This window comes from Aptenodytes forsteri, unplaced genomic scaffold (assembly GCF_000699145.1).
Source record: "Aptenodytes forsteri isolate BGI_AS27 unplaced genomic scaffold, ASM69914v1 Scaffold162, whole genome shotgun sequence".
In the NCBI taxonomy this organism is placed as follows: Eukaryota; Metazoa; Chordata; class Aves; order Sphenisciformes; family Spheniscidae; genus Aptenodytes; species Aptenodytes forsteri.
This window is the reverse complement of record NW_008795132.1, coordinates 164,021-190,846: the sequence shown is the minus strand read 5'-3', so window position 1 is coordinate 190,846 and position 26,826 is coordinate 164,021. Positions and strand designations below refer to the sequence as shown.

The 26,826-nt window shown below is 46.6% G+C and overlaps 1 protein-coding gene across 1 annotated transcript in view; it reads left to right on the top strand.

Annotated features, from left to right (window-relative positions):
• The first annotated feature begins 508 nt into the window (after positions 1–508).
• Positions 509–26,826, top strand: part of ATF7 (activating transcription factor 7) — a 67,773-nt gene continuing 41,455 nt past the window's right edge. Inside the window, exons 1-2 of the mRNA XM_009278371.2 lie at positions 509–761; positions 20,394–20,462. Of these exons, the coding sequence (XP_009276646.2) occupies positions 20,415–20,462 (48 nt within the window). The 5' untranslated portion in view covers positions 509–761; positions 20,394–20,414. The remainder of the gene's footprint in view (positions 762–20,393; positions 20,463–26,826) is intronic.

Genomic DNA, 26,826 nt, shown 5'->3' with positions numbered 1-26,826 from the left:
GGCATCTCTGGAAGTTGTAGGTACGGAAGACCCTTCGGTGTGCAGGTCCTGGGGGACCCTGAAGTGATATGGGGTGTCCCGGGGGATGGCAGATAGGGGGACCTCAGGGGTTAGAGGGGATCCTGGGAGGGACCCCCTGAGGTGCAGGTCCTGGGGGAAGCCCTTTACTTGGGACTCGGCCCTCCTCTGCATGAAGAGGGGTCTGGGCTCAGCGTGGTGGCTTGTGACTCTTCTGAGGCAGCTGGGGAGGATCCGGGCCTACGTGTGGGGTCTCCCGGTGGCAAGCAGATGTAGAAGGGATGTGGAGAGGCTGTAGGTGCCCATGGGGATGAGGTGGGGAACAGGGTGTAGGCTGGTGAACGGCTGTGGGTCTGCAGGGTGTTGGAAGATGGGGGGCTCTCAGCCCCATCCCACCCCACGTGGTCCCAGGGGGACCAGCAACTCCCACAGCACTGAGTAAAGGAAGACATGCAAACAGCAGAAATTAGAGAATTAAGTAGTTTCTTCCAAAGTCTGAAACGGGGGGTAATTCTCACTGGGGGACTTTGAGAGCTCAAACTTCTGAGAGCTTGTTGAAGCGGTGAGGTTTCACCGTGCACTTGCTCACCTGCTGCTGGTGCTGTGAAATCTGCTGCCGCTCAGTAGCTCCGACTTTGCAAGCACAACCCGGGTCACGTCTCAAAGCTGTTTTGTTCCCACTGCCAGAAGCGTTGGTATGGAGTCCCTCAACCTTACTAAGGAAAGGAGATCGGCCGGTTCAGGTGTGAGATGAAATGTGTGTGACAACAGAAACTCCTTGTTCTGCTCAGCTTTCCCCGTTTTGCTCTTTCTGTCTTTTTCTTCGTCGCCTCTTCTTCACTGAGTCCCATCGTTATCTTTCTTTATGAAGTTATCACTTCTTTCCTGGCTCAGGTCCCTCTAAAGACAACATTTCAATTTAACGTGCAGGAGTACAATATAAACGTGTCGTTAACGCTTCAGTGGACTTCCCAATTTATTTTGCCTCATTACAGTGCTTGTTGGGCAGGGGCTTTCTTCCGCCAGCAGTGCTGAAGGGCACGGTCTGAAGGGGTTCTCTAGTTCTTTGCAAACTGCTTTAAAAATAGTTGTCACTAAAATGCGGTCATTTCTGGAGAGGAATTGAGCGGCAGTTCTGAACCACTGGCTTTATTGGACAGGTTTTTTGGATTGGGGTTTTCTCAGCGGAGACTAAGAATAACTTTGCTGTTTGAATGTGGAGGAGAAGTTTGCGGGAGGTGGATTCAACAGCCAGATTCCCGTTTGGAAAATGAGTAGGGTTAACGTCCTTGCTCCTTGTTTCCTTAAAGTGAGAGATCATATTCACCTTCTGTGACATGAGTGGGGTAATTACAGTTGCCAACTGTAATCACTTTGCGGGCTGGAGAGTGCTGGGCTGCTTGTTTGCTCTTAGTGTTAAAAACAAACAAACAAAGAAGGAGTGGGTTCAGCTGGTGGAAGCAGCTAGTCAGCAATCGACCTGCGAGGTTTGTAATGATTACCCGCGGCCGGGATGGTGTTTTCTCAGAAGAGTGTGTTATTTCTGATCCTGGAAGTTGGTGGGGAATTGAGAAAGGGGAGGCTACTTTAGTATCCGATAGACCTCACTGCTTGGAGAACTTTAATGCAGCCATGAATTTCCTTAATTGCATGCCAGTCCTTTGGTTATACCTAATTGTAGCATGTTAAACACTTCCTCTCCCTTTTGGCACTTGCCTGTCAACTAACTGTAAAAAATTATCATGTCCACCTTACTTACCGTTCTGCCAAACTAGGCATCTAGTTATTTTAATCTTTCCTTGTAAATCAATCCCTCCAGCTGCTTAACTATATTTTCCTGAATGCCTTCCAATTTGCCAATATCCTTCTGATACCAAATAGCTTGGACGTGGTTTTTATCGGAGTGCTGGAGATCAGGACTTTCCCTCCTTGCTCTCTGTCTGCTCAGATTATAAGAAGGAAAAGCTTTACACAAACTTTGTGAATATGTTAAACCTTCCACCTGCAATTTGTCTTTCACTCTAACTTAACTTTCCCCTGTTGAAAGGTATTTCTAACATTAATTTCTACTTATTCTTGCTCCTATTTCTGTTTTCTCAAGGTTCTTTATTTTCCAGTCTTCTCCAGCATTTCCCACCGTATGCATTTAGTGCTCTGATTTTTTTTTTCTCTTCTCTGTGTGATTGACGAAGATGTCGGGTGAAAATGAACTTGCTGTTGAGCCTTGCTGAGTCCCGCTGTTAGACGCTCAGCCCACCTTGGCAGGTTGCAGGTGTTGTTACCCTTTCTAAGCTGGTTGATGGGACTGTTGTTAGGCCGAGTTAACTTGGAAGCGACGTACAAATCCGTGTGGCATGACTACGATGGTGATTGCGTAGACATGCCGTGTAGGAAGGTGGCAAAAATAAAAGGACGTGGCTTAAAAACAAACTTCTCATTAATGTCTTTATTCCCATCTCTTCCGAAACCCCTCGGAGCCCGACTGGAGGAGACGCTGACTGTGGAGGACGTTCTCAGGATGGCTAAAAGGGGGTTTTGTGGACGTGGCATGGGGCAGGCAGGAAATTTCCCTCGCCCGTTTTGAAAGATGGGGAAGTTTGAGAGAGGAAGCGCGAGAGGACGGGTGCGAGAGCATGGTTGTGGGGAAGAAACGGAATCCTCCTTCCATCCTCCTTGAACGCGCAGGAGCCTGCTTGCAAGGTCCACCGGTTTCACCTGATGAGGCAGCCAGGAGGAACTGGAGCTCTTCTGAGGGTGTGCAGCGGGGATCAGGGCAACTGGGACACATCCGCGCCCAGAGTCGGTTGCTGCCTCTTTGTGATGGAAACATTTTTAAAACGGCTTAGTAAAATACGCTTGGCTTCTGGCAGGCCTCGTGGTGCATGTGTTGTTTTTTGCAGCATGTGTTAGTAGAGGATCTCTGGGTTGGATTTTGATTTGGACTCATTTTCTGCTGCATCACATGTGATGCCTTTTCACGTTCTGTTTGGTTTTATTTATCCTTCTGACTTTCTTGGGGCATTTTTTTTCTTTTTTTTCCTTTTTTTTTTTTGGTAAATGTTCCTAGCACTGAGAATTGAGGCCAGATTTCCAAAACCGCTCTTCCCCCTGTCGTTTAGCACCCAACTACGATGCATTTTGAGAGGGCTTTCCAGTTCTGGGAAGAAATATTTTTGTAACCGACCCTCAGGATTGAGGACCTGTTGCTTCCTGTAACTTCATTATTATTATTTTTTTCCCTTTTTAAAGTAATCCTGTTTCCTGGTCTTGGTTTCGAGGAACTTGTAATACAATGGGTGAATGCTGAGTGGTGTAGGCTGAGCAGAGGTGTAAGCAAGGGGACTGGGTTTCCCTGGGGAGCTAGAAATGGTTTCTGTTTGGTGTAGAGGTGTGTAGGAAGCTGCCTATAGACACTAAAACAAAAGCACATTTATAGCCTCACTTCCTTTTGAATATAAAACTGAGGTTTTAATCAGCCACATAATGCTCAGCCTTCACATCACAGTATCTGTCACATCTTTTTGTCTGGCTGAGGAATTCCTACATCATGTCACTTGAAGTCCTCAGCGAATCTCTTAATTCTGCTCCTCCTCCGCTGCTTTAATTTGCTTTGCCCAAATCCGAAAAAGTTAAGGCTTAACCTGCGCGCAGCCTTGCTCTGCCGGCAGAAGCAGCGGGAGCAGGAGTTTGAGGCTGGCCAAGCTGTATCTGCGGCCTCAGCCCTCCTCCGAGCGATGCGCACGCAGGCGGGTAAGCTGTGAGAGCGGGCCGTGGAGAGCACGCGTGCTGGAGGACACCAGGATTTCCTGATTTGCAGCCCTTGGAGGTGCTGGCATCCACGGAGGTTCCTCTCCGAGCTGCTGGTTGATGTTCGCGCACTAGGGTTTGTTCTCCCTCTTTAGAGCTGGTATTTACAATGAGTTTGCTGCAATTAGTCTTGGCTCGTGGGAGTTTGGCTTAATTGCTTCTCTGAAGTTCAATTTCATAATCTTCCAAGAGCTGCTTGCCTTTTTTTTTTTTTTTCCTTTCCACCTCCCCGATACACCTGGAGGGGCACGTGCTGATGCAGAAGTCAGCCATACGGTAGCCTTTATACAGCACACGCTGTATTTTAATGCATGCCAAAGTTTGACATTTGTTTTTGAAACATGATAAATTCAGTGCCTCAACCAACTCCCAACACAATGTGGTTTCACCCAGGCCAAACCTAATTTTAATGCTGGCTAATTATTTAGTGGAGCGGGATTTTTGGATTGCACCTCTTTCCTCTAAGCTCTTTGCACGCTTTGCTGGGGTGGCGGTGAGAGGCCAAGCTGGCCGGGGCGAATTTTCCTACCTCCACGTCTCCCTTTTGGTGCTGTACGTGAGCAGGGGCTGCTGTCCTGCGTCGGTACAAGCGCAGAGCTGAGCTCCCAGGCGACAGCAGCCATTTATTGAAGTTTCCCGACGAAAGCAACGTGTTTGGCTCACGGGGAGCAGCGTGGGGACTTGCGAACGGCGCTTGCCGCTCTCGTTGCAGGAGCGAGCCAGCCCGCGGAGAGCCTGCAGCGGTCTGGAATGCCGCTCTGCTGTCCCACCCTTGCGCGAGAGAATAAAGCGGCGGTGGAGACGCGATGCCAGCCGTTGCAAGCTGGTTCATGAATAAACAAAGCCTCTCTGCCAGCTACAGGCCACGCTACCCACTGGGGGTATTTCTCTGTGCATGCTCTGCAAGAGCTAGCCTCGCTTCTGAGCTCGCTTTGTGAGGCACGGCTACCAAATAAATCCTAAAAGAGAAGCTGTACGAAGACATTTTCTTCCCCTTCTCCTGAGGGGGGGGGGGGGAAGATGTTTGAACTCCTTTAGTATGAAATGCGTGTTGTGCCTGGAGTTCCAAAGTATGTAAAGCTGCAAAGTTCACCACTTCCCTGCCTTTTGGGGACGCGCTGCCACGCTTGCAGTGCTGCTGTTAGCAGAGCTCTTGCACAGCTTTTTCTTCTTGTGCTTATGGAGAATGTTTTTAGCCCTGGCTGGCAGAGACCTCGTTCTGAATACCATTGTTACTATTTAAAATAATAATAATAAAAAAAGGAGTCTTTCACAGACTTCAGTGTATTAAGGACTTGGCTAGATGTGGACTTGGCAGTGCTAGGGAATAAGCAATGCCCAAATGAGTGTATTTATACCTGTGTAACTAACCGTACCAAGCTGTCTTCTACCCTTTAACTGTTTCCAAAGTGAGTAAATCAGACTTGGAGCAGAACATGGCTCTTGGGTTTTCTGCCAAAAAGCTCTTGTTGGTGCTGAGTCTGCTGAGACGAAGGGAACAAATCTGCAAATCGCGAAGCAGTTGATGCTCGCAATTATTTAAAATAGCTGGTGTTTAAAATAGACTTGTTTCTAGAGGTACAGCTGGTCGTGTCCACGGCTGAAGATGCTGGAAATCCTTAGAAGTTTTGGAAGTGAGGGAGGTTGAACTGCTGGTGAAGTTGAAGCAGGTTGTGTGTGGGGAGGGAAAGCTTCGCCAATTAATCTCCTTGCAGTGAAAAGTAAAGTTTTCTTCTACCTCGGGCTGTTCTCATTGCAGCGGGATCTGAAGGTAGGCTTGGCAGCCGTTCACGGGCCATTCTTCCACTGTTCCTGCGGTAGGAATATTCCCTTTTTTTTTTTTTTGAGTGTTGGTAAAATAGAGCCGGAGGAGGAGCAGCAGAGGGAGATGAGATCCAAAGGCAGATTGTCACCAGAGGTGACAGCAGCTGGGTGCCGGGTCTCCTGGGATTAACTGTTGGGTCCCGAAAATGTGAAGGCAGAGATTTAGCTGAGCATCCCGTGTCGCGGGGTAGATTTACCGTATGAAAACGGAGCTGAGGAAGTTTATCTACAACCTTAATCGGATTAGAAGTCGTTATATGGCAGAGTGCACTTACAAACCTGGAGAGTTTATGTAAGAGCGAGCATTGCTCATCCTGCAGATCCTCGCTCTGACCGAGCCACGTGCAAAGCGAACATGACAAAATGTGTCTTTTTGAACATAATCCTGAGTGCGTTGGCAGCGTTTTAATGAGCACGTACGTTTTTCTGGTGGAGGTGGTGAGAAACTTCCTGAGGGACGCTCGCTCTTCTTCGTGTGGATGTTTTTCATCTTTCTACCCCACGCTGCCTTTCCTTTGTTTTTGGAAAGCTCTCTATTTTTAACGCACATAGAGCGCCCGTTTGTATGATCCATGTTTAGGACACTGTATCCTTCATCTATGTAAGATTTCACGTTTTGAATTATGTAAACTATATATGGGAAATCATTGCTTTGTTCACCGCTAAAACGCAATCATTCCGAAGGCGGAATGCAGTTCTAGTTAAACAACTCACAATAATGTACCAGATTTCTAGACATTGCTTATATTTGGAATATTTCTTGCTCCCCTCTGATTTTAGGGCTCGCATATCAAATAATGACGCCATAAAATGTGTGTGCCTTCGAATGCTAAATAAATAAAAATGCCCACATGTGATGTAAATAATAACAGGTGGGACAAAATATTTTTACTTTATGACCACAGGTATGTACAAGAGCGTCGTGCCTCTCTGTCCCCTGTCCCGCTGGTGCTATTTCAGTTACTTTAATTCATTGACAAGAGTTTTATCCATAGGTAGTCACTTACATAGGAGGCTCTCCTGTTCTTAACTCCGTGCAGCCTTGACTTTGATCTTCCTTTAAAACTCTTCACGCACCATTGTGGGGAAAATATGTTCAAGCTTGACTTGGGCTCTTACGTCCCATTTTCAGCAGCTTTTTTTTCTCACTTTCATTGAAACGAGGGCTCTTAAGCGGCTAAATAATTTCAGGAAATGGGACTTCGGTTTCTAGGTCACTTAGGCATTTCCTAGGTAAAATAATGCATTCTCTAAGGCTTGTCATGGCTTTCTTATAATTATCTCTACTCAGTAAGAAACAGTGGGTCTCTTAGGTTTTTTCCTCCCTTTCTTAAACTTGAATTATTTCTCTCTCCTGTAGTAGAGCTCTTGCAATATGTTGTCCCTGCTGTGAAGAAGTATATAGCTGAAGATGTATCACCGCTAATGAAGAAGCGCAAGGCGACCCGAGAGCTGTAGTGCCAAGATCCGGAGGCTGCCTGCGTGCGTCTTGGAGTCCGCCTTTCAGAGTCTCTGTTTACTCAGTGTGCCGTCATGCTACAGATTCGAGCCTGCTGGAAGCAACGCCAGAAACGTTTCCTATCTGGTGATCTCTGCTTAGAGCCTCTTTTTCTGCGGGCTGGAAGGGTTCACTTGGTTGCGGTGTGAAGGAGGAAAGAAAAGCTTTTTGCTTGAGACTGTGGGGAAGGTTTGTGCCGTGTTGCTTTGGCTGGAGTTGGATCCAGGTGTACTCTCGCCTGTTGTCACTCTGGGTTCACGCTTAGGTTGTTACCTTGCTCCTGGTGACAGATGTACCTCTGGGTCTAGCCAAAGACACGGTGTCTGCTCTGATCTTGGAGGTGACAGCAGTGGTGGGAATTAAGCGGAGGCTTGTCTGACCTCAGTGGAGAGGCTCGGGGACTTCCATGAAGTTCCTCCCGTTTTGGAGGAGGTCCTGGAGCAACCAGTTGGTGATTAAACCATGCCCGGGGCCTTGCTGCTTTTTGAGGTGGGATGCTGTATTTGATGGGAGCTGGCTAGGTGCTCCCATCAAATACCCTGTCTAGGTGCTGCCAGTGAGTCCTGCTCTGTCCGCTGTCGGGGTCTTGCAGTTTGGTCTCTCCCTTGTGTCTTTGTGTAAACACCTTAGGGACATCCTGTAGAGTCCATCTTTCCTCCAGAAATTGGGAGTGGAAGCACAGCTTTGGCATATGTGTAATTGGGTGATGATTTAGAGATGGTCTTTCTCCATCTTCTTGCCTGGGGAAGTTGCTGACTTGCTGGTTTACGTTGGATTTTGTCTCATGTTCATCAAAGACTTCGAAACCCTTTGGACAGATGCCTTTTCATATTAGAAATCTGATACTTGGCAACTAACTAGAGAAACCTTGCCTGTGTTAAAGCATGTTTTGCCAAGCTACGGCTGCTTCGGTGGTGTTTGGCAAGGATTAGTTAAAGTAGGTATTTGAAGAGCAGCAGCTACTTCTCTCTCAGGAATCTGACCGTGAAAGGAGGAGCAGGAAGATGCATGCTGTTAGCGTGATGAAATCTGACCTCGCACCTCAAAAACACCGAACCTGAGAAGTGCTCGCAAGGCATCTGCACACCGGTGTCCCTCAGCTCGATGTTACAGAGCAGAAGGACTTCCTGAAGACGGTTCCAGATCACTCGAGCTTCTTGCGGTTGGTCTCACCTGCTTTTTTTTCGCCACGGTGTTCTGCATAGATTAAAAAAAAAAACCCAGTATCCTTCCCTTTGTGCTGCCTGTGATGTGCGGGCAGCCACGTGGCTCGGCTGGGGCCCAGCCGCGCCAAGATGACACGAGACTTTCTCTAACACCTTGCTCCGAAGTCGGAGGCCGGGCCAGATCTGATCTGGAGGCTGGCCAGTGCGAGCAGGCTCTTGGACAATGGAGCTTCTATAATGGTTTTTATCCTGCCAGACCCTAATGTGGAGGCAACGTTAACAAATTACACTTTTTGTTATGGTAACGGTAAACTCTTACTGTTTATAAAAAGGTTATAAACAGTGTAAGTTGTGTAGTTGGGAGGACTGGTGGAAGCTGTGCTGGGAAAAGCCGCCTGGCTGCCTGGAGCTCTCAGCCGAGGGGGTTTGTTGCTGTAACCGCAGGGGAAAAGCTTTTCTGGTCTCAGCTAAGTCGCTCATGGCTGATGCGCTGGTTTGGGGCCCGTGTTATTCCTTTCGCTGGAGGTTTTTTTTACGTTTGACAGGACGCTGGCAATCCCTATCCCATCGCTCACGCACTGGGAGGAGGAGAGCGGCTCTTGTTTGTGGCTCTTGCTTCATGTGAGGTTTGACCCTTTTCCCAAAGCACGTGGAAATACTCTTTGCAGCCGGGCTCTTAATTTGCTCCTGTGTGAGCTGAGGAGAGCTGCTTTTTAAGTCACTTCAGGGCCAAATGTCATGCCTGGTAGGAAAGGTCGTTCTGATAGCTGCAACTGCAGCTCGCTGGGGTGGTGAAGCTCCAGGGCTGTTTTAAGGTACTTGCAAGCGAGAAGCAAGGGTGTAGTGCATCTTTGATGCTATTGAGATAGTGTCCCGACTATTTGGGGATGCTTTTGTGGGTAGGGGATCCTCCACAAGCTTGAGAGCAGTGCTGAACACCCAGAAAGGTACAGTCAGATGGTAAGTGGTTGGACTTTGCTTTCACCCTGCGCTGTAGGTTAACTCGTAATGACTTGTTAAATACTGTATGTCTGTTGGAGATTTACTTCAAGCAAGCTCCTTGCCAATATTCCAGTTTATACAGTTGGGTTTGCTTTATCAAGCTTATAAAGCATAAGGGTGTTATGCCTCTAAAGCAGATTTTATAGCATCGGCTTTTGGCCTTCTTTCCCAGATGACAATTTTAAGCTCTCTTGTAGCTTTTTGGTTACAAAGCAAACATTCTCACTCCTTCCCTCACACCCCAAAATAACTTTAAAGTCAAAGCCTAGGACTAACAGCAGCCTGCACATTTTCACTAAGCTCGGTGGTGGCCTCTCCCTGTAAAAATCTTTCGCAATGTCTTTGGGTGTATAATAGCTGGCAATAGTCAAACAGAGATCTGGGCACCCAAAGGTGCAGAACGAGCTCTGTTCCTAAGTCCCTGCAGGCACCTAATTTAGTTTGAGAGTCAGCAGTTGTTCACCAGTGGAAATTAGGTGCCAAATTGACTTTGCAAAGCACCTAAAAGCAGGTTGGGTACCTAGCCCTCTGTCTTATAGAGCTAACCCTGCGACAAGGAAGCCTAAATGTTAAAGTGGCTTGTTTTCTTGGTTGTTTTTTTTTTTTTTTAAAGGAAGAACTTGACCTATTTGTTTTTACCCCACTTTATGATGGATTAGGGTGCTCCGAATCATCACCGCAGTGTTGTACGTTAATCCAGGGTAGCGTGGGGAATGCCGACGCTAAACCCCAGCCAAGTGCCGTGGAAGGACTGGGTTCCCCTCCATGCGTTTTCTGGGTGCCGCTGCCTCTTGCTGCTGTCTCTCTGACCCTGCTGATCCCGACCTATTCGGAGCACTGTGTGCTGAATATTCATTTTGATGGTCAGGAAGCTCGAGGCAGAGAGCTATTAATGACTGCACTTAGAAAAATAATAAAGAGCCTTTCCTGGAACGGTCTCAAAGCAACGTGTTTTCCTTCCTTGCATTTTAGTGGGAAATCTCTTAGTATTTTTGAGAGCTTGGGGCAGTGCCTTATACTTCCTTCTCTTTTGGCTAGTGGAGTAGAAATGGCCGTCTTAGTCTGGCTTTCCCTCATACTTACCAAGAAGCAGTTTGGTTTTTGATTGCAGCCAACCTCTCTTCCAGTTCCAGCTCCCAGTGGCAATTACAGATTCTGTCTCGAGTCTGCCTGCGATCTTGTATATTCTCCTGTAGTAAGATGTATGCTACAGCACAGATTCTGTGCAGCCATCTATAATAATCTAGTTTATTGTGGTTTTATCTCTTCTTCCCAGTAGCAGTGTACTGCCTGTCCTTGGGGCTTGGTCTAGTGTCTTGAGCACTATTTCTGTTTGAATAGGCTTGTTTGTATCGCGGCTCTGGTTGTTAATGCTCTTGGCACGGCTCCCAGGTCTCAACAAAGTTACCCAAATTGATCTGGGATGGCCTTGCGACTCATTAGTCTCTGAAAATTAATCCCATGTAGCTCAGTCTCATAAAAAGTTAACTCCTAGCTCTGTTTTACCTTTTGCATTAAACTGGCATGCCAAAAGTAGAAGAGGAGCGCAGTGACTCGATCAAGGAGAAAACAAGCTTCGCCTGCCGTGGTTGTAGCAGTACCCAGGCTGTACCTCGCAATAATCCCAGGTGACGAAGCCTTCTGTGGGAAGACTTCTTTCTCTTTTTTTTGGTAAACGTGGGGATTATTATAAGAACACCGTTTCTGATCCGGTTCTGCCTTTGTTCCTGCTGTCAGCTAAGTACTGTAATTTTCCCACAAAAGCTGCAGCCCTCCCTGGGTCCTCCACCCTTCTTGAAAACTCTTTGCCCTGTTTAATAGCCTGGGACAATTGCAAACAGGTTTTCTGTATTGCCTGTTGGTAGAAAGACCTCTTACCTTTAGCTGCACCTTTGCTTGGGCTTGTTCCTGCATGCCTGAGCCTGGTGTCTGTGATGGGTTTTACATAGAACAGTTTGGGTTGGAAGGGACCTCTAAAGGTCATCTAGTCCAGCCCCCCTGCTGTGGGCAGGGACATCTTCAACTAGATCAGGTTGCTCATCTGACTGTGAAGGGTGCTTTTTCATTTTGGAGAGTAAAACAGTTACAATCTCTGTGCCAGTAGGTGTCCTGCAGTGATACAGGACAGGGCAGTTGCACTGGGCCATCTGGGTATCCTCTTTTTGCTTGCAGATGGCGTTGCCCGTTGTCAGATGAACTCCCTCGTCCTAGAGCCCCCGGTAAGAGCCTTTTTGGGGCGCTGGGTGCCGCAGTCACCATGGTGTCGGCACTGATCCTGACGCCGAGGCACCAATGTGGTTATCCTGTGTGATTTGCCTGCTTTTCCTCGCCGCCTCTCCTTCCATCGTTGCCGTAACTCTTGTCAGACTTTTAAAACTAATGCTGAAATTCCCCAAATTGTCCCTTTTTGCGGTGCAGCGCTCGAGCAATTGTTTGTTCTTTTGGAGGCTGCAAATCTGAGGGGCAAGAGAGCGTGACGGGAGACTGAAGTTTTTTTGCTGGAATCTGAAACATAACCGCAGATAAACTCATGCACGGACAGAATATAGAGCGAGGGAGGCTTGATCATCGTACCTGCAGGCGTCTGTTCATCTCTTGGAAACTAACAGCCCTTCTGTTTCTGCACCGCTCCTTCCACTGACAACGTTAACTTACAGTCAGTTCCCTAGGTCCGTCCTTTCTCTTGATGTCCCTATCTCTAGCAATTTTCTTTCTTCTAACTCATTTTGCAGCTCATTCTTCACTCAGGTCTTCCTAGGCGAGTAAATCTTAGCGGAGAGAGACTTCTGTCAGCAGAGAGCGTGCAGTTTGCTTTTGTTTTCTGTTCTACTTTACGCCTATTTTTAGGAGGTTGCTCTGCAGCTCTTTTGGTTTTGTTTCATAGTTGGTGCAACCTCTAGCTTTAATTTTGTGGTCATATTAATGTAAAGTTTATCCTTATGATTTATGGGAATAAACCATAAATGTGCTTGTACTGATATACTAGTAAGCGCATTCGTGCTGGAGAGGGGAGCTGTGCTGGCAAACTCGAAGCAGAACAATTTTTGCGTACGCCCAAGCGTTCATTGGGATCTGAAGTATTTCAGTTTGTCTTGCAAGGCACAGATGCAAGAGTGTTGGGCACAAACATTCCTGCAATAACAATAGTCACATGCAAGTACAACAATAGAGCCTTATTTTTAGAGCATTTTTCATACCAACTCTATCCCCCAACGTTCAGCAGAGTTAATGACCTGGGAGTTTCTTCCATCTTAACACCGAGGTTTAAGGAAAAGGGGTTGTTTTTGATGGGGATTTGGGGTGATCCAGGAAAAAAAAGTGCTTTCTAGTTGGTGGGAGCTGTGAGGGTCCCAGTGTTGGGCGCAGGAGATGTCGGGCCACCGTCGGAGGCAGCTGGACATAAGAGGGTAAGAGAGCCAGCAATGTCCTCGGAGGGCATGAGGGGCCGGTTGCTCACAACTTTCACAAACCAGAAGAGGCATGACTCAGATTTACAAATCTTGGCTTGAGACTGCTTCCAGACCTCAGCTACTTGTCAGTAATTCAGCTGGAACAGGTCCGTAAAAGCTTCACGAACACAAAAACCCACGCCGCTCGTACCTGGATCCTGACGCCTATTAGGGCAATCGAGTGTACTTACCGCTAGGGTGTGGGATATTTGTGGTAACGTGCGCTTGTGAAAGTGTGGCTGTGGGTTACAATACTGAAAACAATTAAGAGTCTGACTGTGGCCCTTTCTGTGGCATCAGGCTAATGCTGCCAACCAAAACCGTGACTTGTCCTGTGGCTACAGGCATACCTCGGAAACTCTTTTCCTCTGTAAAGCTAAAATAGTGCATTTGAAAGGCTAGAGAGCATCTTGAATAACAGGATCCATAAATGCCGAATGTGCTTTTGAAAACGTATATCCTGCTTCTCGTGTCTCTTCCTACACTGTTTCCAAATGGAAGTTTTTAAAATGGATTCCATGAGGTGCCAACACGCGTCCTGGGGGAAATCCTTTTCAGGAAGGCTGGTCTTTCATTGCCGTTGTTGATGCATGTAATATGTCTAATTCCTTTTAAGGGAGTTAAAATATTACCCCTAGGTGTCTGTCTAGACTAGGATAACGGGCTTAGTTTTTTTCTTAATGGGTTAGTTAACATGCTTTGGGACCACTTTGGTTTATGGACTGATATACCAGGGGGAAAGTAGCATATGGGCAGACTTTAATGTCTGCAGGAAGAATTGAACTTTTAAATAAGTGGAAATGTTGATTATTGAGGTAAGCAAAACCAGTTTATCCCCAGACCAGTGTCCTAGTCAAGTTCATCATAAACAGAGGATCTGATGGGCAGTTCAGTTCATTTGGATGGGAAAGGGGGGGCTTCAGCTTTCGTTGGATACCTGCAGCCTTTTCCCTTCCTGCTCTTGCAGGTACCAAGAGCCTGTTTAGATGGGTAAAATACGTATTTTAATTTTAAAGATGACAACATCATCCTGTCTATGTATGAATCCGGGCATCACTTTTAACCTCTCTAGAACTTCACACCTAGATTGTGGTTCATTGCCAAGTTTAAAATTATACATTTTGTTAGTGTTTAATGTACCTGTGAGCTAATGCCCTTATCCAGGGAGGCGGTAGGGGATTGGGCTGACTAGGGTGCGTGCGTGCATGGATGTTGGTGGTGGAAAAGGGATGATTGAGAAATTCGGCAGTAATGGTGGGAAAAGGCAGAACTCTCTTATTAGACTGGGGAGAATTGTGTGCGAGGGAGGGAGGGCCTGTGCTGGGGGAAACGAGCTGTCTACTAAAAAGACTCTCAGGTAGAAGGTCCTGGACTGGACCCCCTTCCTGCTTCCCAATCCCAGCAACTCATTTGCACTCTCGTGCTTCCTGGCGGACTTCTGTGAAGAGTCATAGGGAAGAATAACAGCAAAGCAACTTCCAGAGCACCCATTTGAAAAGTATGTGGAGCTTTACGTCCCTAAAATGGTGGTAGTGGGAGGTTTGTGTATCTCCTCCAAGTAACAATATGCTTTGTCATCACAAAATTGGCAAAGGCTTATCCAGCTCCGACTGTGGCCTTACACAGCTCTTTGGGAAGACCCTTCTCTTCTCCTTCCATTGTGTAGAAGGAGGCGCAGTGGACATCGTGGCGTGCAATCTCTTCCTGTGCTGGCACTGGTGCTGCAGGCAAAACTCTTCGCTTCCATCTGTCTGCCTTCCCTTTGCATGGGCTTGCCTAGATTAGGGATCCTCACGGCTACCTTGGATTACAGTTGATCCTGCCTACACCAGACATTGCAAACAGGTTAGTTAAAACATAGTTCTAAATATATTTGATCTAAGGTAATAGGTATATGTTCTGAAACGTGGAGAAGACCTTCTTCTGTTAGGTAGCGGTTCAAAAGTGGTAAGTAGTTTCCTCTTCAGTGCAGCTGTATCAAAGCCTGTAGGTTTCCTAATGTCCGTTACAGGGGCGAATTGCCACCTTCTTCATCGCTGAGAGCAAGCCCTTGTGCCCAGGTTCAGCCCGTGACAGATTTTTCATTTATGAGCCTCCATGGTTCTAAGGGGATTTTTATATGGTTTGAGTTCTGCAGGTGCTAATTTGATATTTTGATTTGTTTGAGGGTTTTCTTTTTTAATTCTCTTGACTCTTCACAAGGGAATTCTTCCAGCAAGTTTCAGGTGGGTCTGCTGACTGAATTATTTATTAAGCAATCTGCAGCATGCTTGGTGTATCGCACACAAAATTGATGTGGCGTCTGCACCACCGTGTTCACACTCTTGCCTCAGATTTTCCAAAGCCTCAAAGTAAAGTAGATTTGTCTCCAGTTCTTTTTTCATTAGACCAATAATCATCTCCAAAACAATGTCTTGTAGTTCTTCTGAACTTAATAGAAGCCCTCTGCTATCAGTAGGGCCTCAGGCTGCCCAAAATGCGCTCTTGTTAATGGGCATTTAAAACATGCTGCCTCATAGCACACACAGCAAAATACTTAACTCTAATCAAGTCACAGCAGATGCATAATACTTTTTCCTTTAAAAACACATGTGATCCCTCCCAGCTAAGGACCTGAATTAACAAAAGGCTTTGTGCACGAGTTCCTTGTGGAATTAAAACTTTAAATGTCTTCATACCCTACAAATGCAATTCATGCAGCAATTGAATAAGTGGAGCCTACGTGGGTGTGCATTTAATCTCTAGGGGGTTCGTTTTCTCTAGCTGCAAAGCAATCGTAAGTGGGTTGCCCAAGATCACAGCACAAGGCAGTGACGGAGCTGGGAATAGGACTTGGGTGAACGTTGCTCTGGGGCTCTGCCTCACTTGGTTTGCAGAAGTACCCCTCGTCTCTCGGATGCTATCACAAGTGCCTCCTGTGTCAGCTCAATGTCAGCCCAGCATCCTGGCATGCGCTGAACCACTCCACGTAATATTTCACATTTATCTCCGTGCCAGAAGTAGGAAGAGGCGATGTCCCCAACAAATCGAGAACGAGATTAACTTCAGGAAAAAGTTGTCATTGCTCTGTCGGCACTGACATCCTTGGATAAAGCAGTGCTGGAGAAATGGTGAAGTGTGGCTGTTGTCCTGGCTACGCTTGTCCAGCTTTGCAAACATCCCCTCGCGATGCTGCGGTTGCTTTGGTGAGGAATTAAAGTTGCGGTTGAAAGTGGGAACGAGATCCACTACGGAGCAGATGCAACTTTGGATGCAAAGCTCATGCTTATTCTGTTTTCCGCATGCTGTGCGTGCTCCAGAGGAGTTGCTGCTGTTGAGAGCGCTGCTCTATGCAAGCTAGTCTTCAGAAAATTTGTACTCTTAAATACCCTGTGCAGGCTCCAAGGGGTGCCTGATTATCAGCGCGACATACACTCGAGACTGCTGTGAAGTGTGGCTTTGGGTTTACTTCTTTTTACAGACAGACTATAGGTTATTTGCATGAGTTAATAAGGCGAGAGAGAGAGAAAAACACATACAGACTTGGGGAGCACAGTCTATTTTGGTTGAAAATGTCTTTTCTGTTTTCCGTGAGACGGCAGTTGCTTGTCAGGTCTGCGCTGACAGAACTTTGAAGCACGCTTCAGTAATCTGTCTGCATTTCTTCGCTTCCCCTTGCTGTTTCCAACATGCTAAAAATCATCAAAACAGTGAAATACTGTCCCGTGGCTGCAGGAAGAGGAATGAGAATGTGTTCCCAGTATCCAATCATCTGCTTATTCTGCCTGTTCTTAAGAATAGAATTTATTGAAGCAATTTATCCTGACTAAATGTGATATAAATCTGAGCACATGTATGTACATACCAGTCATATTCTGTAGTGAACGAGCAGCTAAATCTTTCTTTAAAGAATGAGTGAATCCTCCTGACACTTTGCAAGATAGAGTAAACTGAGGTTTTTTGCAGTGTGTTGGTCCCGATTTTTTTTTTAATAGAGCTGCTTGTTACGCTATCAGAAGTAGCTGGCAGGCAGCCTGAAATGCCATTGGGTTTTTGTTTTGTTTTCCTGCTCTCCGTTTCAGTTAGTGTTATCAAAGCCCGGGGAGTGACAGCTGATCCATTTCTTTAATTTCTCAAATAGCTTTTATATGCATCGGAAGCATAAATATGAGGTAGAGACACCCCGAAGTTCTTCATATTGGCAAAGGCAGCAAGCTGCTTAAGTGACAGCGGTAAGGACAGATCTCTGCCTTGTGTTTAATTAAAAACAGCACAGGGTTGGCTGCCCTGTGAAATACAGCAGTCTCCCTCCATAATCATTATGCTGCATGTTTAACCGTAAGATTTGTTTGTTGATGGAAATAAACGCATCCCCAACCTCATCCCACACAAGCGAGTTTAAATGTGCAGGGGTGATTTAAACAGTCTTCAAACGCTTCCAGCACCAGCCTGACTTTGACAGCAAGGGGCATTACAACTGTCCTTTAAAGTTTTGTGACTTTGCTGCTGTCTCGGTACCACAGCTCTTAACTTGGAGCTGCCTCATCACTTGACAATTGCTGGATGCGGTGCTGGACCGGCAGAGGACTTGGGAATTTTGCGGTTAGTTTGAGACCAGGCTGTAAAAACTGATGCCCCAGGCTCCCTCTGTAGACCAGTTCACCAGCGTACCTGGCTGCGAGGACACTTGAGAGGAGCTTTCAGGCTCATGCGGCCGCGCGCTTAGCTCGCCAGCGCTAAGTATGGTCATTCCTGATGCTATTTACTTCGTCAAGGTGCCGTTCAAACACAACCCGCGAGCCCCCACGAGTGCAAACTTGTGCCCCTCACTTTGTAGGCAGGTAACCAACTTGTCAAAGCGTGCACGAATCATTGACTAAATAGGGATTAAGAAATCTGGAACTAATGACTCTTGTGTCTACCTTCAGCCTGATAGACAACACAGACTGCAGCTCCCGGGAGCATTGGCTGTGCTGAGAGCTGTGGGACAGATCCTTGTCTCTTATGGGCAAGGAAGACAGGCGCAAAGTAAGACTGTTGGGAGGGGAAAAAAACAAGGTCCAGGCTGCCCAAGACAGCAACCGTTGACCTTTATTTGGTCTGTGTCCTGATATCATAGTCGCCATACTGCAAAGGTGATGGTAAAATAACTCTAGTAGTCATCGAGTTGATGTTTCCTTTGTGTCTGGTCTGATTTCTCTTACTGTTTTCTTACAGAAAGAGTAGTAATTGGGCTGCCCTCTGCTCGAAGTGGGTGATGAAGGACTGAGCCCTGTGTCTTGACTCATGCAGAGCTGTAGCTTTTTGTGCAGCTAACTGGAAGGTTTAGGTGCAATATTTTTGGACCTCAAGTGCAGGTGATAAAAAGTGTTTAATCAGTTTTGTGCTTCTCTTCTTTGCAGTGTCAGGGATTTGATCTGAACAGTGGTTTGGTATTACAAGAAGGTTTGACCTCTTCATCCCCCCTTGCTAGAGACTACTTTTGCGTGTTAAAACTTCCTGAGGAAGCCTGGGCTTCTCTGTGCCTTCGGAGCAGGTCGTGACAGCAGCTCGTATGTCCGCTGTTAGGATGCAGCTGATGCATGTAAGTCAGCTGCTTTGGGGCCTGAAGGAAATTCCTCTTGGAGGAGGGTCAGTTGGTTGTGGAGAGATGGAGGCGAGATCCCCGTTCGTTTAGCAGGCAGGAGCAATGGGACAGTATTTTGGTTTCTCGAGTTCCCAGTTGGGAGCTTCGGTGGAAGTTCAGAAGGATGGTATGAAGAGTCCTACCTTTTTAATGTGTCCTCACTCAGACTCGTCTTGCTGTCATCTGCGCCCGTGTCACCTCAAGGCTAGCCTTTGCCAGGATTTAATCTTCCCGTACAAAGCTGCTGTCGTCTCCTGCCGCGCCACCCTCCAGTTCTGCAAGCCCCGTTTCACTTCTGTGGGCTTTTCTGGGGGGCTGCTGTGGTGGGTGGATGTTCCTGGCCATCTTTATTGCCTTTATTACTACGCTTGTCCTATGCTAGGGAGCGTTTTGGCTGCTCGCCTGTTCCATTTGTGAGAGGGCTATTTATCCTTTGTGAGTTCCTGTTTGCATAGGCCCTGGAGTTTTGCTTAATAAATCCAAACATAGTCTAGTGTTGTGGATGTCTCTCCCCTTTTTGTGGGAGAAGAACTGGCAGCTACTTTCTCATAGCTTTTGGTTGTTGCCGTTATGTGCTGCGGCTGAGCCAGCGCTCAGGGAGGGGAATTCCACCTCCTGTAGCCACCCATTTTAGCTGCACGCTGCCCTAGCGCATGGTAATAGAAAAATAATCTTTTTTTCATATTAAACAATAATTGATTTCTGTGTCTTTTCAATAAAAGCAAAAGGGGACTGTTTTCTGTAGCGCATGCATTCACCCTCTGCTGCTAAGTCGCATTCTTGGAGCACTTTCTCATATAGCTCCTAAAAATAACAAGTCTCCCCACCCTCTCGCGGCTGCTCAGTGTGTGTGTGTGCGCGCGCGCGTGTGTATTAATGGTTAGAAATGCAGAAAGCTAACTAAAAGAGCTTGTGTCTTCGTGAATGCGTTTTGGCCACGTTCTGGTTTCATTTCTGCTCTTGGCTGTAGCAAGCTGACATGCGTCGCTGAAGCCAAGTGCCGAACTTGGAGTAAGAGATGCTGGAAGCAACATGAACAGCCAGAACATGTTCGCACAGTAAACCCCCTGAAGAGATAGCATTTGCTTTATTATAGCTTTTTAAAATCCTGCTATAAAAATATCAGTGGGTGGAGGGAACCATTATTTCTTGAATTTGAGGTGGTGGGGGTTACTTTATTTACTCTTATTTTTTATTAATAAGAATAGCTTCACTTGTAGCGTAATAGGACCGAGTGTTTTGTTATCCTTGGCTATAATCTGTGATAAACTACTCCTGCCATCAGCCTTGTAGTTTACCCACTAGGGAGCCAGATTATTGCCTTGTAAAACAGAGCACCACTCCTATAATCCCTTAATTAATTAAATGACAAATTTTAGTTCTCTCCCATTGAAAATATAACTTGTACATAGAGAGGACTTGGATTTATTTGATCGCTTCTTGCTTGCACTTTTTTTTTTCCTGTAGATTGTCACTGTCTTTGCTTATGTGTCTGTGCTTTCTACTGTAAATACTAAGGGAAGGTGAAGCAGGCTGTGCCCTTCCTCGACATCCTCCATCTGGGGGATGTTTCGCAGGTCTTTGCTGCGCCAGGCGGCCCTTTGCAAGAGATGAGCGTTGTCCCCGTCTTGCAGGTGGTGACACTGAGACGCAGAAAGTCCCTTGGCCCTTCAGAGGGTTGGTGGTGGGCCCTGGTGGGAGCCCAGGCGTGGAAAACTCCTGCTCCTTTCCTACCCACTGGCCCGCGCTGTCTCACTGTCACGGTTCCCAATGAGCCCTTCTAGCCGCGATGCAGCGCTTTCTCTTCATATGTGAAAAATCGACTGGGCCCTCTGAAGTCTTATTTAAACTTGGGTTGGATTAATTTCTCTTCCCTGATTTTTGTCTAGGGCACAAAGAGATCCTCCTTCCCTGCGAGCACAGCGTTGATTAATTACAGCCATGCAAAGGGCAGCTTCTGCTCTTGATATTTTTAATTTTTTTTAGCTTATTTAACAATTTCCTCTTCTCTCCTTTCCCCTCAGCTTAGCTCAGCTGCATGAAATATGGGAGACGACAGGCCGTTTGTGTGCAATGCCCCCGGCTGTGGACAGGTACGTTTACAGTATACTTTATTGTGAATGTGTCGTTGTGAATCAAAGTGGCTGTTTTATCACTGAGGCAAAGAGTTTAAAGCCGGTGTTTTACGTGATCACTGGAGGTAATCAGATCAGAGGATTTGCAGTGTGTAAATCCAGGTTATGAGCAAGTGCAGGCACTCCAAAGTAATGAAATCTGCCTTGCTTTGTGGCGTATTGTTATTCTGCTGGTGTTTTCCATGAGACCCACACAGCCCAGAGAAAACATGCTGATCTCCTGTTAATGTTTTCTGATAACATTGCTCATCTTCTTTCAAGGCTATTTAACCAAAGGACAGATATTTGTTCTCTGTCGGGATGAGTTAGCTGCTATAGCATGCTATAGTAAAGCAGCTGAGAATGTGACAGTTGATGGTTTGTGTTATGCGAACCCCAAACTGCCGTAGTCTATTTTGGGCTTGCGAAAAAAGAAAAAGGACCCATTGTGAATTTTTCCTCCGCGGACAGCCTGCTAGAGTTGGCTACGGCCTTGCAAAACTTTTGCTCGCTTTCCTAGGGCAAACGATTCTTGCTTTGAATGAGTCACATCCCCTTTTCAGTCATACAACCTTTCTCATAAGCTCGCCTGCCTGGGAAGGCACCTTTTCCCTTGCATTTTGCTTGGTTTTGCAATGAAGCTAGTGCTTTCCTAAAGCTGAGCTTCGGGTCTCTCCGGCGCTCGGTGGTGCAGCGTCTTGGCGGCTCACACGCTGTATTAATGGGAGGGACAGGAGGATTGTGCAATTACTGCTGGGGCTATTTTAACGGGAGCTGTTAGAAACTGGGGCTTCTGTGGAAGTACAGCCCTGTGCAAAGTCCAGGGAGAATTGGGTTCGTCTGTTCTGAAGCGTTTGAACCTCAAAATGCTAAGATGCTTTGTGCAGGGGAAGGAGGCGGGAGGGGAATTGTGGCTTTTAATTAGATATTAAGCGATGCGCACACACTTTGTTTTCCTGGCTGCAACCGTTGGATGTCGGGTTGCCAAACTGTTATGGCTGTGACGCGTTTGGGAGCTCTAACCGATCCCAGGGTACTCCCCCTGTCGTCGTCATCCCCAATTCTTCAGTGTATTTAGTATCTTAATGCCTCTTGTGGGTCTCTCAATTAAAGATAATTCTGCATCCCCAGGGTACGTCCTTCGAGACTGCATGTGAATTCTGTGATATTTTTATAGTGCAGAAATGGGTCAAAAATCTCATCTGGTAACTCTTGGGGACCGGGGCTCTTTTTAAAAATACACAGTTAGGACTTTGCAGCTTTTTGGTCATTCTAGCGCTAGTCTCATCTGAAGCATTTTCTATCCACTTGCAGGTGATCGTCCTCTTTTTTCTTTTTTTTTTTTTTTTTTTTGTAGGCTGCTTTTTATCTTGAACTTCTTTGCCTGTGAAATTGTGCAAGTCATTTATAAAATGTATTAGCTGTATTTGAGCACTTAATGATGTGAGGACTTCAATCATACAACCTTAAAATCGGATTCAAACAAGCAATTAAGGCAAACAACAATGTATTTAAATTTAATCTCCCACAATCTCCCACAAATGACATATAAAGGTGGTTGCTTCCTCCTTTCGCTGTTCCAGACTGCTGCTTATGGGTAATTCTGACAATTCTTCATGTTAATATTGAAATGTTAGAATCCGGGTAATTCATACCAGTATGATTCATTGTGATCTAACCTGACCTCGTGCACAGTTTCCTAGAACGTCCTTCAATACCTGTTCAAACCAGAGCATGTATTAAATAATGATGATCCAAGCTTGATTTAAAGTATTTCCAGTGATGGAAAATTCACCACAGCCCTTGGTTAAGTTGTTCTAATAGTTAATTGCTCTTGCTGGTAAGGAAAAATTATGCCTGATTTCCAGTCTAAACCTGTTCAGCTGCAGCTTCCAGGCTGTGGATCTTGTTTAATTTTGGTTTGTTAGACAGAAGATCCTTCCTATCAAATTTCTGATGTCTGCAGGTGTTTACTGACCGATCAAGTCACCCCTTAACAGTCCTTTGGACTAACTAAATACATGGAGCCCCGAGCCTCTCCCCGTAAGCCCTAGTGTCTTATGTGCATTTTTTTGTTGTCCTCTGTTCTGTACATCAGCTTCACGTTGAAGGTTTTTAAGAGCCTTTACAAAGCCTGCTCACCACTAACGCGCAGCAGTACCGCTGTGGAAGCGCAGTGGTACCCGAGAGCCGTACAGACTGTCGTGGAAGGATCGTCAGCTAAAATTAACGTTCGGTGAGCTGTGCTTTCTGGGGCAAGTGGAGTAAAATTGGATCATTGCGATGAGCTGGACAGGGTACCGCAATTGGTAGCTTTCAATATGAAAAATAAATCCGAATTTGAAGTTGGGGGGCTGACGGTGGCCAGCAGCTGCCCGCAGGGCTCGACCTCTGAAGCATGTGCTGCATTGTTCCCCCAGCAGCTTGTGCTGCCTTTTGGCACTACACCCTGACCCTTGACAAGCCACCGTGGATGATCCCATCAGAAATGGCTTCTTTGTATGGACTCACGTTAAAGTGAAGCCTTAATAAGGGTCAGAGGGGACTGCACCTATCTCGGTTTGTTCCCTCATTCCTAAAGATCGAGACCCTTGTCTTCAAACATAGGGGACAGAAAGGGGCAGTCAGCTCTGTGTGATCTGCTACAGAAACATCCTGACTTTCCCACAGGTGCTGAGTGCCTACGGCTCCTGTTAAAGTCTGTACGATCCAGAGTTTTGAACTTTCTGGAAGGTAATCTGATTTTTTTTTCACCCAGGCACACAAATGCATGCCCAAGCGGTGCTGTGTTATTGCTTACAGCACGGGAAGCTTTTTCCTAGCTCAAAACCAAACCAGACTGTGGCCGGCACTGGAGAGGGAGGCTTCCTCGCAGGATTCAGCCCTTTTTTTTCTGATTCTTTAAGACCTTTGGGTGCATTTTGCTTAGGAAAAAAGCCATTTGAATGGGAGGGTGCCGGTGGCTGTTGAGCCTCTTGGGTTATCAGGGTCAACAGTTTTGGGATAACGCCTGGCTCACTGGGTCCTTTCACCGCCATGGCTCCAGCGTCTCTGTTCCTTTCTCTCACTTCTAAACCTTTGATCCCGTGCCCAATCCATTGGCGTGTTTTTATCCCTGCAGATTCCTGCTCTTTTGGGTATTCCCCTGTTCGAGGGGTGCGCTCTGGTTTTGGTGGGTTGCTCCCGTGGGAACAGGCTGCTTTGGTCCTCAGTAAATTGGGATGGGCATGGGGACAAATCGCCCAGTTCTTTTCCGCTCTCTAAAATTAGTGATCTGCCTCTTGCAAACGCTGCGTTGAGATGTGCAGTAACATGGGAGGTCACGGGAGAAGGAGAGGGGAGAGCAGAGCCAAACTAATTTGAACAGGAGACTGGAGACAATTACTATTAAGCCAGCGGTGATTTCCCCCCTTTAGTTTAAAGGAAAAAAGAATTATCTTGCTTCCCGGTATAATTTCTTTGAACCATTACCTGCTTCTTTCCCTCTGTAGCTGGTACCAGCCCCGTCTTTTATGCTGTATGCCCTTTTTTTCCTCCTTTTCTATGTAGAAAAAGGCTGTAAAGCTAACTTTTCAGGGAAGTGAGGAGGGGGAAGAGGGAATGGCCACTGAAAATAGATGAGCAGATCTTGCTGTACCCCCCGTATCATCACAGCTAGTGGGCTTTCAGTGGGTATGTAAACATGTTTTGGTTGCTAGGTCTTTAATGGTTGTTATTTTTGGATTCTGTACGCGATCACTTCCCAACAGTGAGTCTGCTGCGACACAGCTGACTTCTAAATGTGCCGCATATACTGCTTTTAAAAAAGATTCTTCTCAAGGTCATTGATCTGGTTTCTTCTCTAAGGGGACAGGTGACACATTTTTCCCTGACCCCCCCTTCCCCCAGCCCTCTCTACGTAGAGGGAGAAGAGCTATTCTCCAGCAGGGATGTGGCCCCCCACCCCGTGCCACTGCCTGAAGGCGAGGAGGGAGGTAGAGGCAGGCCCCTGCCTCCGAAATGTCTGCAGAAGAGCAATGCCTCAAGTAAGGCTTTCATTGAATCTGCTAAGTGAAACTAATCTGGGGGTGGTGTGCGCTGCTAATCATTATTAAAATCTTCTAATCCCATTTAAAACATCCTGAGCGATGAAAGGCAGCCTTAGTGCAACCAAGTGTTAGCTGTAAACTGTAGCATTGCCATTAAAGTTGAAAGGTATTAACTAAGTCTGCATAATGAGGCAGCTCTGACTCATTAACACAAGGTAATTAAAACTTTGGCCGTCCTGTCTAAGGCATCTAGAGCAAAGGTCTGGAAGGAAGGCGCGGGCTTCAGATGCTCTGGTGCCGCTTCATTACCGTGAGCTAGTGGTGGCAGAGGGAAGTAGCTCAATGCCTGGCTCTATATCCTCCCTTATAAAACTGTGTTAAACCCTTCTCAGGGTGCCTGATGGCTGATTTGGGCAGGCAAGCTGGCAGCGTGAAATGTAGGTTGGTGGATAGCCGTGCCTCTCCGACAGTCGTGCCTCTTCTGCTCCTCTCATGAAAGCTTTGGGAGCGCTGGATGCTTGAGGCTTTATGAAGTGTCATAACAGCGGAACATCTTTATTAATAAAACTGTTTTGTCCACTCCTGTTGCCCAAACTAATGGAGAGGCCATAATATTGAATATATTCTACTGGGACCAAGACTTTCCCTAGCCCCTGCCTCCCCACTCCACACCATTTCACTTTTTATAAGTGACACAAATCATCACTCAGGTCCTAATTCCAGCACTACAGTTATACAGGCCATTTCCTCAAACAATCGTTTGCTTTTTAAACCCACCCTTAATTTAACAATTTATTCCCCTTAAACCCATGCCACTGAGGTGATGCTCGTGCAGTGTCCGAGAAACGCGAAGCCCAGAACTTTCACGAGGCCAGAAAATGATTTTTCTTCTTTGTGGTTTATTGTATCCTCTTATCTTGTCATATAATAGAAATAATGTTTATGGCATTGAGGCCTCAGCATCACTTGGCATTTAACCAACCTCAAAAGCAGTTTATTGCTTTGTATACTCTGCCGCCATGACCATTATCCCTTAAATCTCTATCGCTTTGTAATATACGAGGCAACAAATGGCTTCTGCGATTGGTTAAATGTGGAACTGAAGCTAAGGTGTGTGTTGTAGCTTGTATAATCCAAATGAATATAGATTATTCCTTTTATGAGAGTCCTGGTGTAGAGCGGGAAAAATGGCCCTCTTCTCTCTCCAAGAAGCGGCGAGATCTCCTTGTCACGACTCAAACTGTCAAGTGGCCCAGTACGTGCACAGTGCCTTGGCTGCTGGGAGGTTTGCCGTGGGATTTCCAGCCATGGAATTATCACTGTCGGCAGCCTGAGCTGCGGTTTGTACCCGTGTGTCTTCATCCCAGTTTCAGGTAGGGACCAGCTCCACCAGTACAAGGAATGAGTCTTGCCCCTGTCTCTGCAGGTCTGGCAGCGGCTGAACATCCTCAGTGGAAGCAGATCGCTCAAGACAAGCTATTGTGATTAAAAGAGGCAGAATAATAGAGCGAAGCAAGTAGGTAGGTGTGTAGAGCAGCCCAGAGGTGAGAGGAAGAAAGTGCTCGTGCCCATTTGCTTTACAACAAAGCATCTTTCTTTTGCTATAATTTCAAAGGTTTGCTTTGTTACCATCCTTCTCTCCTTCCAGTTATGGGCTAAAGCAAAAAGTAAGAAAATATTCCTTGTCTCGAAGCTGCCAGGACCCACCTTTACTCATACGAGAAAATCCAAAGGGATGTCTCAGCCCTGCTGGAGCTTGCTGCCAGCCCTGGCCAGGACCACGCGTGCGCAGGACGCAAATGTGTTCAGTTTGAATATGAGCACGTACAGAAAGAAACACTTGTGTGTTGATTTAACAGCCTCCTTAGGGTCTGCCTCTTGAGACTTTGTTCCTGAAGCTCATGAAGGGAAGCCAGACAAACGGCCTAAGAAATTCAGAGAGTTAAAATCGAACCTTTGAGAAACTTCAGCCCAATTGGCTACCTGCTGTTAAAGCAAACAGGAATTTAAATGGTTATTAAGCAGAGTTATGACACCCTGTCCTCCAGTAGAAACTGTTACTGTCCTGGCACGGGAACTGAGTGGGACTGGGCTTGGACACAGGCGGAGGGTGTTTTTCCTAAAGAACTCAGGCTCCTAGCACCCACTGATTTAATGAGGTAGGAGCTGTTACGTCTTTGGAAATCTGGGCCTTATTCATCAGGAGAATGGCTTCTGTGGAACAGGGCGGATAACGTCAGTCACCAAAGTTGGATAGGGCTGGTGAGAGTGGCAAGCCAAGAGCAGGACTTGCAACTGCCCCTTCCAGGGTTATG